This window comes from Helicoverpa zea, chromosome 1 (assembly GCF_022581195.2).
Source record: "Helicoverpa zea isolate HzStark_Cry1AcR chromosome 1, ilHelZeax1.1, whole genome shotgun sequence".
Classification (NCBI taxonomy): domain Eukaryota; kingdom Metazoa; phylum Arthropoda; class Insecta; order Lepidoptera; family Noctuidae; genus Helicoverpa; species Helicoverpa zea.
In genome coordinates, this window is record NC_061452.1 from 8403736 (window position 1) to 8420144 (window position 16409).

Genomic DNA, 16409 nt, shown 5'->3' on the forward strand with positions numbered 1-16409 from the left:
GTTTTAGAATGTAGATGAAGGAATAGTAGAATAGTAAGACAAAAAAATAAATTTCAATATTTTATTACATTGAATTTAAAAGTAACCTTATTATAAACATAGATAATGTATTCTTACATACTTGATTTAACCTTAATCTTACCAAACTTTGTTCATAAACATATTTTAATGTTATAATACAATGGCTGTGGTATATAAAATTATTACTAATGCTATTGTGGTTGTATACCAGTTATACTAATTAATTTGTAAGTATATGTAGTTCTGCAGTATATTATATAACAAGTCATAACGTAACTTATCAGATTTAGTTACAGTGACCTATAAGAAGCTGTTTTCCAACTGGAGGAACAAAGATTTAGGACCTATACAAGATGTACAATTCTAAACTTTTCTGTTGGTTAACTTTCCTATAAAAAAATATTAATTTATTTTTTACGACATCACTGCTTCATAGTGGGATGTTAGGTTATTCCCGCTCGGTAACACCCTTTCGTCGACACTGGACGATCGGGAAAAAAAGTTTCGTTCGTTCACAGTGATGACGAACGCTACTTATTATTTCGGGTAATTCACACCTTTCGTTCCTGTCGTCAACACTGTTGACGATCGGGAAAAAAAGTTTCGTCCGTTCACAGTGTCCATGAATGCTGGTTTTTTTTTATATAGGTATAGAAATAAAAATAAAACATGTCATGGATTTTTAAAGTGTAAAATGGTTAGTATGAACATGATAAGGCCATTTTTTTTTCTAGTTAATTGTTTTTAAAAGATCTAACATAATCCATTAAAATATTTAAAAAATCCAAACAAATAAAAACCAGCATTCATGGACACTGTGAACGAACGAAACTTTTTTTTCCCGATCGTCAACAGTGTTGACGACTTGACGACAGGAAAGAAAGGTGTTACCCAATTACCCGAAATAATAAGTAGCGTTCGTCAACACTGTGAACGAACGAAACTTTTTTTTCCCGATGGTCAACAGTGTTCACGAAAGGGTGTTACCGTTCGGGAATAACCCGGATGTTAGAAACACTATTTAACACTTTCACTGCCCAGCTCACCTATGCAATTCCTATCCACATGCCCAAAAATATTTTGCATAATTACATAACAACCCGGTATTCGAGTCCAACAGCGCAATTGTATCGGAACGGGACCCTTATGCCCGAAAACCCGGCGTCCGGGTTCACTTAAGCCCCGCCCACCGAGCGTAGGGCTACCCAAAATAATTTACTAGAATATAATTATTGTGCATTTTTGATCAGAATAAAGAAAATAAATCCCGTCTTGTTATTTAATTTATTATGTTGTTAAAGAGACTATTTTTTTAATTTTAACGTACATTATGTTAGAACAGATTTACTTAATATGATTTATCTACATGTTTCTGTAAGCTTTTTTTTTAATCAATACAACGCCGACGTGCTTTGTTTTAACACCTGCATAGGATAACAAAGAAAATAAGTATCTAGTTTTTAGTTTAAATACTCGTAATCTCAAAAAACATGCCGACGCGCTTTGTTTGTCATTTTACGGGCCAGAGATAAAGAACCATAAATCTCGTTATTGCACAAAAGGCGATAGATGCACTTTTGTTTTAACTTTTAATCTATTCTAATGACAATATTTTGACAATCTTCGAGTCGAAGATTGCCAGGCCCGATCTTGTTGACCAATCAGAGTTATCGAGAACTTAACACTAGTCAGAAAAAGTACCTTCAGTTGATCTCCTGTTTATTCCGTAGCTTAATTTCCAACTTGTAGTCTACTGAATAATTTAATCCCGGTACAAATAAACATATACCTACCGTTCGTGTATTCAGTTAATCAATTATAATTATACAAACATATACGAAGTTTATTTATTACTTCCGTTTATCGTATTACTTCCGTTTATGTTATTAATATTTTCAAAGAGATCCCCAAATGAGATACTTTCAAAAACCTTTGAAATCCGTAATTCTTCTCATATTTTGTAAATGATATGTGATTTAGCTGTAAACACTAGTATTTTTATATTACTTTGACCTAATAATAAATTTATTTCCCATTTATATTAGGCAAGGATTATCTTTGCGAATTTAACGTCTCTTGATTTGGACATACATCAATAGATGGCGCGCGTGAGCGCATTATTACTAACATCAAACAAGATCTAACCTAAGTACGCATGTACCAAATTAATACAATACTGGAATGAAGCAATAACTGGATGGAATAATACCAATTTACGTTTTCTAATCCGTTATAAACTAAAGCGATGTTTTTTCAATTGATTTCATTTATTTACTTTTGACAACCCTTACAGCTTACTTAGCTATGGACTCGCTATTCGGGTCCTGGGCATGAGCACATGCATCTATAGCTACACATAGCGACGACTCGGTATTCGGGTTGCGGGCATAAGGAATGAACTATGGTTCGACTCGAATCCCGGGTGCTGGGCATCGAAAGTGTTAAATATGTAAAATACATAATATTCCATATACCTACTTCTGAGCACGACGGAAATGCATGAAGGTATAATAATACTTTCTAATTTTCTGAATTCGTAATGTGTACTAAAAGTACCGCAAAATAGGAGGGTTGGTTAATTTACACTCTAAAATTAAGACTTACACAACATTTATATCTATTAATGATTATATACTTATATCTTATATACACAAAGTATATAATCTGTCAACATAGGTGATTTTTTTTTATAGTACAGACATGAGCGAATCATTATAAAAATCTTTCATAAATTTATATTTTGTAAATATTTTCTTTAAATATCCCTGTGCAATCATTTAACAAAAGCAGTTGTACTGCTCAATTTAAATACATAATAAACAAAACATGGTTCATTTGCACCAAAATAAATAAAGCCTTACACCTGACATGGTAATCAGTTAACAAAATTTTTGTATTAACATACTGATAAAGTTTTAGTAATTTCTACTGCGCATGGAAAACCCCACCAATTTTTGTTAATCTTTTAAATGATTTGTGTGTTACAAATATTTTGAATCATTTTTTGAGCCAAATAACGTAGGTACTCGGAGATCCACGACAAAGCTTGGTGTTATTTTACCTCGCAGATATAACATACCAATAATGCAGAGCCGCTGATACATTATACTGTATCATCACTGTAAGTATTAATCTCTTATAAGGCACCGAAGCTATTGTAGCAAAAATCACATGCTATCATCTATTACTAATTTTTGTGGGGATAAGTTCCATTTACACTTGTAATTATTATGTTTAGAAGCACTTATATTCGAACTGTGCAATGAACCTCAGTCATGAGATATAAATACATATTACTATCCTAATATTTTACAAAATCCATATTATATAAAAACTTATATTTGGATCAAGTTTTTGTTCAATATACGAGATTATATTCAGGCAACTAGAATATTATAATTTAAAGTTAATAAATACCCATCATCAGACTATTTTGTAGATTTCGTACAGTAAATTTTGAGGTTGAATGTGCGAATCAATATTTTTGATGCAAAGTATTAATATATGTTAGATAAAGCTTTTCTTGCTGCATTATTTTACAAATCAATACAATATTCCTTGTAACAACTTATACCTATCTTTTTTGGTTAAATTTTGTAAGTTATTGATCAAAGCAAACGTTAATCTATTTAGAGAAACAAGATTATAAATCATGCTCTGTTTATGGAAAACAGTGTCCAAGCAGATAACTATAAACTTATTTATGGTCTTTCTTGAAAAGTTTACATAGTAAAAATATTTTCACTGAATCAGTTCGTCTAAATAGCAAACCAATAAAAACTTGTGATGACGGCCCCTAAATCTAATTGTATATTTTATTTTTGTTTTTCTTTCTCGGCTACATGTATAGACTACACTAATCAGTTATAAAAGTCAGTCACACACAAGTTTAACTAAAGTGAAATATTAAGAATTTCACTGTTTGGACGAACGTTTCTTCTTGTGTCGCCGTTTTTTAGGCTTTCCTCATGGTTTCAAAGTAAAGGAGGGCGATCGTATCTGCATCTGCGGCGTGTTTAGCGTCGAGCTGCTGGGGCTGGGTAACACGCAAGGCTCCTGAGAATTATCGCACTCCAGATCTGGCATGTTTATATCCTCAAAGTCTGGAATATTCCCTGTATACGAGATTAGCTGATTCCCTTCAACTGAAAGTTGCCCAAAAAAATATTATTAATATTTTTTAAATATGAACTTATAAACCGACTGCAGTTAACTACATACTAACATTGAATTATAGATAGGTCTCCTAAAAATACTAGAGGATCTACGTTATCTATAGCATATAACAATAATGGTAAACTTTTTATAGGTATAACAATGTCATAATCAACCATGCGAATACTTTAAAAGCAATCAATAACTAAATAGTACATAAAAATATATTTGTCAATCCTTAATACTAAATAGGTATATGTTTGAGAGCAATATCATACCTATAACATAACATCGAACTTATGCTAGATCACTACGTACGATATACATACAACCCACGCCCAAAGTTTATAAACAAAATGAACATAAAGTTAAACGCTATGAAATGCAGCTGCAGAGTAATGGTACTATCAGCGCGTAGCATTTAAAAATAATTGAAGTAAATATAATGCAGTACGCTTTCTCAGATAACATAAACAATATAATACTAACGTAAAGGACATTGTTCAATTTTGGCCTAAGAACCGATGTGAATATAAATTATACTATAATTTTTATTTATTTTTATATTGTTTGAAACATATTTTAGTATTCCACGGACACTTCAAATAAAAAAATTCCAAATAAAAAGTAGGGTCACAATTATTGATGCCTTATAAAATGTTTCCGTCGGCCAGTGCTGCCAGTTTCGGAAGTTTTCGGGATTTCGGTAAATACGGATCGAATTGAGAACCTCCTTTCCGAAGTCGGTTATTAAAATTAGTTGCTAACACTTTATTCATTTAAATACCTAAACTGACTAGCTAGAAAAAAACTAGTATTTGTATAATGTTTTAAGATGGTTTTGAGCGAAATCGCGAATTTCTAGCTTGGCACTCGAGTAGGATTATAGTTTTCGTAATTGGCAACACTGGTGTACTTCAGTCAGTTTGCTAGAAGTCAGTTTGATAGCTTTGCGACTATCGTTTCTTTTGTGATTTTCTATGCGTTTCATGGTTTTATTCTAACAACTTTGGCTTGATTACGGACTCCGATTAGATTGCGTACTTGGTAGACTCGGCTTTGTGTGAAGAACTGGATTTTACTAGCATTTTCGGATATTGCTCTGTCTGTGATCGAATTTAGTTATATTATAATTACAACAATGGATGCAGAATATAGTATATTGTATAAATTGTGGATCTGCTGGAGGTTCTTTGGTATTAGAAAACGAAGATATACTTCGTTGCATACAACAATGGACCGTTCCCCGTATGGTAAGTTGTCTACGAAAGTGTTTTTCTAATTTTGATAAGAATGTTACTATATACCTACTTATGTTTTCATAAGCACACAATTTCTCGGTTTTCAAATCAATTGCCACAATTGCAAGTTACTTGATATTTACTAATGTTTTTTGTATTTATTATTACAGGTTGAAGCTCATGACCTTATATGTACGACGTGTTGGTCTCAAGCAGTCGAGCATAATAAGATGCAATGCACTGTTGGACGCAATTGTGTACTTTGTAAGAAGCTCCTACCATCAGGCATACTGTTGCAATTGTATCTTTGGGCGTAGAACAGTGGGCTGTTGTGCCCACATAATGACTATTATCTGGTATTTAAGCTGGGCGAGATACCAAAACTCAATTGAACCCCCTGCTCAGTTCTTAGATAATATATTATTGAGAAATATTGATGATTAAAAACCTTTAATTGAATATAAATATTGTTTTTATTGCACATCCTCGAAAACCTCTTTCATTGTTATTGGTAAACCTTACTTTAACTGTTAAATTATTTTGTGTGGTAATGACATTTTTAGTATGGTCTGTACCTTCTTGGTAATAGACCGCGGGTTCGATTCCCGCCTTATGGCATGTAGATAGCTAGGTAACTGTCTAATATAAAAGTAGTATCAATCATTTAAATAAATAATTCTCTATCGTAATAATATCGATATTTTATGAATTGTGGTGAATGGAACTCTTCCATTTTGGATACGTTTTATCACAAATCCAAAGTGGATTCACTATATAGGTTCACGTTTAGGTAGTTGTTTTTCATAAAAATTCTAAGCATTTATGAAAACTAGTCACACGCCCCGTCTTCGCACGGTGGCAATATAAAACCTTGGTGTTAACCTTCCTCTTGACCTACTCTATCTATTAAAAAAAAATAAAAAAAAATCGCACCCAAATCCATCGCGTAGTTTTAAAGATCTAAAGCATTCATAGGGACAGACAGAAAATGCAACTTTATAAAATGATCATTGTCAAAGAATTATCTTAAACTTGACTATTTACTATCTCTTTTCCTAGTATCTAGTAGAGTAGTCTTTTCCTAGATCTAGAAGAGAACATATAGAGCTGTACATAGTATTGTTGATATTTTGTATAGTGTAGTTTGATAACACTACTCTGATATTTCACGCAAGCTTGGTTATTTTTTATTTATAACCTCAAAATATTAACTTTTTTCGTAATTATTTTAGTTTCCTGAAGTGTCCGTTCGTGAAAACTTATTTCATAGGATTCCATATAATTTTAAGAGTTTATAGAAGTCACTTTCCATTCAAACGGTTCTTAGGCAGAACATGTATGGAGCCGGAACAATGTCCTTTCAGAAACCGATGATGAAGTATAACTTAAAACATAATTGCCTCTGAAAAAAAATAAGCACTAACATGTACTTAAACATAAGCAGGACACTAAAGTTTGGATCATCGGTTCCAGTTTAAAAAATTTCAGAGTGTAAATCAATGTCTACAGTTAAATCGTGCAAAATTATATTTTTATAATTCTACATTTGCAATAAGAATGCGAGAGCTGAATTACTACCATTATCCTCAGTAAACAGGTTCTGGACGCGAGTGTCGTCACTGCTTACATTCGAAATCTCACCTTTCTGCTTCTTTGCTTTAATTAACAATAAAATATAATTACGGTTAACAATATAACATTTATAGATTTAAACTGTCTTATTTTAACAAGATAACTTAGGCATACACTTAATGCTCACAGAAGGAATTGTCTGTATGTCGCGGCAAAAATGATAATCTTAAATATTAATCCACTTTGTGGCATTGTGCGTTAGTCTATTCCCAATAACTCACAGTAAACTGTTGAGCCTTAACTCTCCCCAACTACTATCTTCTTAAAGTTGTGATAACAATATTTACATACATATAATATAAAATTTTTGATATAAATTGATATGAAATTTACACTGTTCTGCACAAATTGCGTTTTTGAGACGAATTGAGTCAATCGAGAGCGAACCCCTAATCGAGTCACTTTTGTCGCGACAGTCTACCTATCGTCCGTAGCACTGACCAGAACACCACGGCTATATTAACCCTTTACCAAAAATATCCACCACGTCACGTGGCTGAGACGCGGTCAGCGTTGAAAACTTGCAAGTTGATGTAGCAACAGGCTACTTTGTAGAGGAGGCCTCGCTGTTACCGATCAGCCAATCAAAATCAATCATCGGATACTGTTTGGTTGTATCTACAATTAACATAAACGTGAAATATAACTCTGAAAACACATGCAGATATGTTCTAGCCTTTGAGATCGCAATGATTTGTTGATGGAAGTCGTGCGTGTGCATTTTGGTTGGAGTGATGTTGTAGGTAAGGTATATACTCTGTCATACATAATCATCAAACAAGACTGGCATACACCTTGGACATAAGCTTATTTGAATTGCAATCGTGCCCAAATCACTCAATTCCTACAAGCTCTATTGGTGTACAATGTGTTTGAGTAAGTGAAATAATTACCTGGTTTTATTTGCTAGTGCAAATATTATGTGTTATTATGAGCGATTTAGCAACCCTGGTGTTGCCCAATGCAATTAATGCTTCTCAATGTTAGAATGACGAAGTATTTAGACATTGGAAACTGCTTCGTTTGAATGTTAGCAGGCATTTTTTGTGAAAAAAATCAGTCAAAAAATTAAAGAACGAAACTCACCATTATTAGCAGATTTTGCCCTGTCTTCCATCGAGTTATAGGGCAGGCCGTAGAAGGGGTCATCAGACCCAAATAGCTGAAATAGCATGATTAAAAATTTAATAACCACTTCCAGGACCCGATCACAAAAAATATATGTTATATGACAATGATAATACGAGATAAAATGACGGATATATCAATAAGTACATCGATATTTTTGGCAACATGCACAGGGTATGTAGATAACTATCGTGATAAGCGTTAGTTCTTCATACAATGATCAAAACCATCAATGTTACTCATACTACGATAATGAAAGGGACTGTCAATATTAGTCAACAAAAAATATCCATTAATCATATTTATCTAGCATCTATTAGTCCTGCCAATTAAATATAACTATTACATAATTATTTGATGTAGGCTGACAGGAAGGAATAGCGAGAGACATCGAAGGTAATATTCTTGCATCAGGAGTCTATGGACAATACAAAAATCATTTTATGCACTTTCCATTATTTATTCGTGTTTAAGTCACTTTCTTAAAATAAATGTTATATATCAAATAAATCCTATAATCTACCTATAAAGACAAGACCCCACTGTGTAATCAAACAGTCTTAATATTACTATATCGTTTCTATTCGAACCGGTCTCTACGTACGTCTGTGTGCGTGAGAGCGGCAAGTGCCGCACAAGGCTCTACACGCGGTCCCAACACGTTGGCTGCAACGTGACTTTGCCAGCGCTACCAACCTTACGATCTAAAATATCAATGTTTACAGTGTGCTGCAGATTGAACCTACGTGTGTGTGCGTTCGATTCCAAAGGGCGCATTCATAATAATTTGTGACTTTCATCATTATTTAAAAGGGATATTGTGTATTCTATACCTCAGAGGTCAACAACAGATGATTTTAGTTTCTCGTTAAAGATACCTGGAAGAGTTACTTCATATTTTTTGTGAATTATACATATTTTTATTACTTATTTCTGATGGTGTTTGGAATAGATAATTTAGTATGTATTTATTTATCAAAATATATATTTCTTTACCTTTGAGATGTAGAAAAGTGCTAACTACAAAAACTACACTTTTAGAGCCAAAAACTATTGTCGATTTAGTTAAATGAAAGCAAACTTTACCCAATTGGACTCATGTACATACCCCCAACAACGTATTGGTGTCAAATGCGTAGCTGTCACTTCGTAGCAGGTCTCTTAGCGATTCAAGGTCTGTTTGCATCGCATCCAAATGGTCATCAATATCATTCCTGAAACATTTAAGATGAACAATCAACAAAAACATTTTAAACCAAATATTCATAATACATTAAAGTTTAGTAGTGAAGTTTAATACATATTTTTACTGTGGATTTGCTTAAATAGTTAGAAAGTGTCTTAACACTACTTGAATTAGTACAGTGCTTTATGATCGAAAATTACAAATAGCTATAAAAATGTATACTCTATATACGTATATTAAAGTAGCCCTTAAAAAAGTATACATTTTTACACCAAACCATACAACAAAAGCTGAATATGCACAACTAACCAAAATGATTAATTTAATTTTACCAGCAAAGCCTTTAAGTATTCCTTTTTGATCTTAGGTTACAAATAAGCAAATTGTATCAACATTTCCAACCTATTAAATACAAATAATCTCATAGTTAAGAATTTTGTACTTTGATGAAATGTACAAGTCCACGCCTGTAAACTTGGTAAGGCAAGGTAATTATTATCATATTTTCACATACTTGTTTGAATTTGTTCCAAAGAGGGAAGAATATTCCTCCCGATTTTTGCTGAGGTTATCTCTCCTATTCCTGAATATCGAAATCACATTCAAATTATACACATAAGAAGGAAACTCCACTCATAACAGCCAATACATTATGATTGGGAACAAACATTGATAGACCGAATAATTCAGGACTATGAAAATTAGATGGTCTGCAGTTAAATAGTGCATGAAAAAGTAATAGTAATATCAACATACCTTGTCTGGAACCTATTAGTATTGTTGTTGACAGTTGCTAGAGTCATATTGTTCCAATCAAAGTCATCCTGGAATTCCGTTTTAATATCAGCCAAATTCAAGGTGTTTTCAGTACTTTTGTTACCTTTCTTAGATTTCCTATTAGCTTTTAATGGTTCTCCTAGCCTTTCTACTTTAATATTGATACCACCAAGCATTTTATCTTTTGATGTTGATAGTAGGGACTCATCAACTAAATCTTGTAGTGCATTTTGCATGGTAAGGTCATCAGCAGCCGCTACTCCAGCATCGCTGACTGAATCATCACTGGCAAAGATTTCTGCTGGCAGTTTCAAGTCAGCTGATGGGTTTAGTGTGTTGTAGTTTCCTGATGATAGACTTTTGCCTGCAGATGTAACAGTACTCTTGTTTGCGGGATTGGTACGACCTTTCGTCTTAGTTGGCACGTGTCCCTCAACTTTTACAACGATTGGTGACGGTGAGCCCATCACATTGTTTACAACCTGATCTAATCCATTCTGGTCCATTGAAGAAGTTGCGAGTGGTGTTGGAGATGCTGATGTAATGATCGGCATGCTTTCTGGTGTCCTATTCATACCATTGGTACGTGCTACTGGATATACCAATCGGTTTGCACCTGGAACATTAAAATAAGTTATCAAGTAAAAACTGAGAAAAAAACTTAGGAATAAATAATTAGGAGGAAACTGGGTATATGTAATTACCTGTTTCAGCATCATCCCCATCTTCCATTGTGACATGGTATATGGAGGCAGAGGGGTCATTTGGGCTATGGCTAGTGGTAGCATTTGTCATGTTAGGTATATCCACTGTAATGAAATCGTTTCCAGGCATGGAGTCCTGAGTGTTTTCATTGTGCATGATATCATCATGTGCCAGCTCATGAATGGTAGGTCCATCCTCCTAGAATGTGAATATGATCAAAGTATTAGAAATGAATGAGGTATTAAAGCTACAAAGTAAACAATGCATAAATGGAGTGTAGAACTAACCAAATTATCCTCATTTAACTCATCCAATAAATTATCTCTGTCTAATTTCATGTTCTTTGATCTGCCAGGGTAAGATCCGTCTGTACCAGAATTGTGTGCTGCACTGTTGATCATCAATTGGTATGGTCTCTTTACTCCCACATTGTTTCCAGTTGCATTGGGTGGCCTAGTCGGTTGAACCAGTGACATAAGGAATTGAATAAGCTGAAAAAATATGCAAAACATTGTTTATCATACACATAATATCTACACATAATTTTTGGGTTTATTGTTAATTTTTGGGTATATTGTTACATAACATAATCATACGGACATTGTTAACAATTTGCTGTTGTTTTATGTGCTTCTGTCTCAGAATAGCAACTTCTCTCCACAAAGCTTCATTTTCCTGTTTCATGGCACTGAACTTGGCATCCAGACTCTCCTGCTTGCCTTTCATTTGTTTCACGTCAGACAGCACTTTGTTCATCAGCTCTGGTTTCAGAAGTACTTTCTCTCCGCTTTCATTGCTAGTTACTATTGACTTTGGGTTGGCAATCTTTCTTTTAATGTGTTCTAAAAGATATGCATGTCCTTTCATGAAGCAAGGGTGTGAGAATTCTATTTCATCCTTTTCATATCGTAAGCCACCATTTTCCACAGAAGTAATCTTATGAAATCCATACATATTCAACTGCCTAATGAAGCTTGCCATATTGTTATGTTTGTAATATAAAGGTAAGAGTTCCCTTGCAAAGTCTGCCTGGTTTTTTATGACAAATGTTTTCCCGCCCTGTAATTGAAAAACCAACACATACATTTATGGTACACTATAATATGATTCTTTGAAAGAGCTTACAAATAGGTACTCGATTTAATGTCCTGCTTACAACAGGTTAATAAAAGGTCTATTAGTTTATAAAACACTACAAACCAAACAGACATACACAGCCTGCATGTATTGTTGATAGTGTCATTCACTACCTAAACTTTCATTATTGCTGTCACAACTCTAACCAATCTATGGTTAGAGTCCAATTTCCAAGATCATTGCTGGTGATAAGTTTAGTAAAGGGCAGTGTACTGTCTCCTACTAATCAACTATAGCAAAATATTTACTTTGAACTGGCTTAAAACTGTGAAATTCGACTAAATCTTTTAATCAATTTAACTAACTTACATTACTATCAAGGAAACCTAAAAACACTAGAGATATAACTTATTGTGTAACACTACTTTAGAATTCATTAGTTTTTTTTTTGTTATTGTCCATATGCCAAGATTCTTTATAATACATATTGAAGAACAAGTAATAAAAAGATTTAAAAACATTTAGTCAATACTAGTAAAAATGTAAGTACCCATATTATGGTCAAAACATATTTAATTGGTCCAAATGCGTCGTTTGAGTGTTTTGTATATACCTACTATTATACATAAATAGATAAACAATCAATAACAAGTGCATGCGAAACATATTGCTATCAGAAAGGCCCAAAATGTTTCCTCAGCTTTAAATATTAAGTAGGTGCCGCCTATCAATTCACGTCAGGGCCCAAGAGCATGGTAGAAAACGTGACCTGTAAACTATTTATTTATTTATCAAGTTTCACAGGCAGTCTGTCAACTTGCAACATTTTTAGGTTGTTTTCGTAATTACTTTCTATTGGGAAATCTCGCGATATCACTCCTCAGAGCCAAAGCAGATTTAACTTAAACATAAATAACATATTTTTAAGATTCATACAAAATTATAAACACTCACAGGGCTCCAGGAAATCAGATGATTGGTCTCTGTATCGTTGACCAGTTTCCATAATTTTCCTAGAAACGCAGGCACACTGGCCCCAATTTCTACTACTGAACGCATGGTAAACTCAACTAAATATTCAACACTGCTGTATAAAAACGACTATTTGAAGTCTTCTATCAATATTTTACGCAAATAATATAATAACACTCAAGAATATGATTCTCAAATCGCCATTTTAATTATTAACATACACTATCAAAATTTCTTTTCACACTGATGTAATTTGCAATAATAACTACACTGTATCTATGCAGTCAACTCACACTAACACAGATGTTTGCCAACATCATGAGGAACGAATGCGTTCAGTTTTAAGGAATAAAGTAAATTACCCCGACGGAAATAACCCTTTCCAATAGGTATATAGATATCTTATTGTTTTACAGCGTACTCTGTGTTATATCAAAAAAGTAACTGAAATAAAAAATCTGTATAAAACCTATAGAATTTTACAGTCGTTTTTTTGTCTGTGTGTAGAAAATAACTTGTTAAATTGTGACGTGCCCGACAGCCGACAGTCGCCGTCACCCGTCACCTCAACCGAGCGGATTCGTGCGTGACGCCTGTGACGTATTATATCGGTTTGCTCTTCGGTCAATCAATGTTAATTTCCCTTCCAATTTGAGCACATTTCAATATTAAGCATAAGATACTCATAAGCTCTAGTGTACCCTGGTGTAATTAAATATAATTTTGGTTCAGCATTAACGTGCAATCTATAGCAGCGAGATGGAGGTAAGTTGGCCGTAAACTATTATATACTAGTATTCGTTCATAATATGAAATAAACTTATTTTTAAATTCAACAAAAATATTCTACTTATCTAGATTGAGATCCTGAACGCCGCTGGATCTAAGCCTTTGGGCAAGATTGTAATAAATGAAAGCACCACTGTAAAGAATGTGAAAGACAAGATCTATCAGACCGTCAAGCGATCATTGTACCCCGACCGGCAAGCTATTAAGTTAGAGGCTAAAGGAAAGACTTTAAGAGATGAAGAAAATCTAAGCGCATTAAACATTCAAGATGGATCTAAATTGTATGTTAAAGATTTAGGACCTCAAATATCCTGGAGAAACGTGTTTTTGGCTGAATATGCTGGACCATTAGTTATTTTCTTATGGGTCTATCAAAGACCCTGGGTTCTGTATGGAGTCACTACAACTGCCCCTGGGACAGTGGCAAGGTAACTTACTTATTTTGTGTAATTAGTTTGAAGCAGACAATTCTATGAAAACTATTGAGCCTGTCTTTACCTAATGACCTCATTTACATGACTCGATCTGAACTAGTTCTTGTCCTATAACAGGTTAAGTCATCCAATATTGTACTTATTGGTTTATATATAATTATTGTTCAATTCATCATGCACTATGGTATTTTATTACAGTGTAGCAACTGCATGCTGGTCCATGCACTATGGCAAGCGGCTGTTGGAGACCCTGTTTGTTCACCGTTTCTCCCATGGCACGATGCCACTGCGCAACTTGTTTAGGAACTGCGCTTACTATTGGCTGTTCACTGTGTATGTGGCTTACCATATCAACCATCCTCTCTACACGGCTCCTTGCAATACCTGCTTCTATGTTGGACTCACAGGATTTGTTGTAAGTATACAAGTCTATATTAAAACTTTTGATAATAGTTATTTACTTATTTGCCCAAATTGGTTAAACAACCTTCAGAACTATTGACTTCTTATTGTTAATTGATGAGTGCTAGAACAACACAGCTAATAGTCCTAAAGGCACAAAAAATTGTTAAAAACAACTTGAGGTATGTTCATGATGAATGAAATAATGACTTCAATGTTGTTCAATAACAACTTTTCATATAATAATACATAAATAATACAAGCCTAACAAGCATGGCAACAAGTAAAGAAAATTGAGCATGTTTCGTTAATATTAGAATCAGCATTAATACAGGTGAACAGAAGCTAGTAGCATACATTTCGTTTACTCATTGTAAATACAACAACCTCTGACCTTGTATAAGTGACAAAGTCCATTTTACCAATGATAAGACAAACTTGTGCATTTTTGTATGAAAGTATGCAAAATAAATACATTTCTATTTAGGTAATGTAATACTAGTTTATTAAATAGCTGAGAAATACTACAAAATAAAGTTTTCGTAACATGAAGCTAGAAAATCACATGACCTCTGTCAACAAGTTTTTAATCAAACATAATAATCACATCATGAGGTCATCCAAAACTATAAGAAATAAAACAGAAAAACAAGATATTTATTCGACATATTTAACACACACTTTTTGTACTAGAAATGCAGCAAACATTCATGTTTATGCAATTAGCTGCAACTAGTATATCAACTAGTAATAATTGTGTAATTTATTGACTAGGACGGGACACTTCCATTACAAACTTGTTTGATAGTTAGTGTAATTGATATGAACTTTGATTACAGCTGTGTGAGTTGGGAAATCTGAGCATCCATATACTTCTGAAGAACTTGCGTCCTCCTGGCACCAAAGTGAGGCGCGTCCCTGTGCCCGATGGAAACCCCTTCTCTCTTCTCTTCAACTTTGTATCCTGTCCTAACTACACTTACGAGTTTGGCTCGTGGCTCTTCTTCACTATCATGACTAAATGCGCTCCAGGTGAGGAGAATTATTTTTCTTATATATTATTTGTAAACATGCCTCCCATAGTTTTTAACGTTCTTTATGAAACTGCTCTAAAATACTGCAGAAATACTAAATACTGAAGGTCGTACTTATTTCTAAAATAATCGTAAGAACCACCAGCACATATCACGATTTAGTATTGTATAAAAATTTAAAAGTCTAATGAATACGCGACACGTCATGAACTTTGTTTTCGTATACAATTTACTTGCCCATTACAAATGTTAATTCTTGATGTTATATTGACAAACCTTCAGTTTCAACACTATTTGTCGGCATTTATATTTTTTGTGACGTCAAAATCTATTCAAGTTATTTCTCGTTAAGTAAATGTTAACTTTGTTTTCGTAGCTGGACTTTTTGCTGCGGCTGGTTTCTATCAGATGGCCGTGTGGGCTATCGGCAAACACCGCAACTACAAGAAGGAATTCGCCGACTACCCCAAGGGACGTAAAGCGATCTTGCCATTTATTCTATAAGCATTTATTTATTTTAATGTAGTAGCTATTGTATGTGCAATGCTATTAGACGAGGACTCATCAGTCACAAATATACTCCTACGTCTTACTTCTATGGTCGGGTATTAGATAGGTATAACTTGGGTGACGGCTTGTATGTATTGTATGAATGCGCTGGCATTAAGAAATTAATTTATATTTTTTCAAATATATTTACGTTATCGCATAGGGTTTATTTAGTTTTATATTAAAGAACTTGTTTTTACATTAAAATGCCCAACGATAGACGACACTTACGTTTAATAAAAAACATTTCTATGAAAAGAAGTTGTCTTTTATATAGTTCTGTCCTAATAGCTGTTGGATAAGTATA

The 16409-nt window shown here is 33.7% G+C and overlaps 2 protein-coding genes across 9 annotated transcripts; one reads left to right on the forward strand and one right to left on the reverse strand.

The window, feature by feature from the left end:
- Positions 1-2614: 2614 nt before the first annotated feature.
- LOC124634769 (heat shock factor protein) lies at positions 2615-13120 on the reverse strand. Of its 8 annotated transcripts, none has more exons than XM_047170443.1 (10): positions 12877-13119; positions 11446-11904; positions 11133-11336; positions 10845-11043; positions 10120-10756; positions 9878-9946; positions 9286-9391; positions 8524-8595; positions 8136-8211; positions 2615-4166 (listed from the first exon to the last, which is right to left on the reverse strand). In XM_047170443.1, exons 1-10 carry the CDS (start codon positions 12979-12981, stop codon positions 3988-3990), a joined length of 2106 nt encoding a protein of 701 aa, XP_047026399.1. In that variant the 5' UTR covers positions 12982-13119; the 3' UTR covers positions 2615-3987. The 8 variants fall into 8 exon arrangements, 6 of the variants coding, with proteins under 6 accessions (XP_047026399.1, XP_047026406.1, XP_047026407.1 ...); XM_047170452.1 differs by lacking the exon at positions 2615-4166 and adding an exon at positions 6791-7667 and having other exon boundaries at positions 12877-13120; XM_047170450.1 differs by lacking the exon at positions 9878-9946.
- A 340-nt stretch (positions 13121-13460) lies between these two features.
- Positions 13461-16360, forward strand: LOC124633678 (probable very-long-chain enoyl-CoA reductase art-1). The gene is made up of 5 exons (XM_047168984.1): positions 13461-13659; positions 13753-14111; positions 14316-14532; positions 15359-15551; positions 15930-16360. Exons 1-5 carry the CDS (start codon positions 13654-13656, stop codon positions 16055-16057), a joined length of 903 nt encoding a protein of 300 aa, XP_047024940.1. The 5' UTR covers positions 13461-13653; the 3' UTR covers positions 16058-16360.
- The last annotated feature ends 49 nt before the right edge of the window (positions 16361-16409 follow it).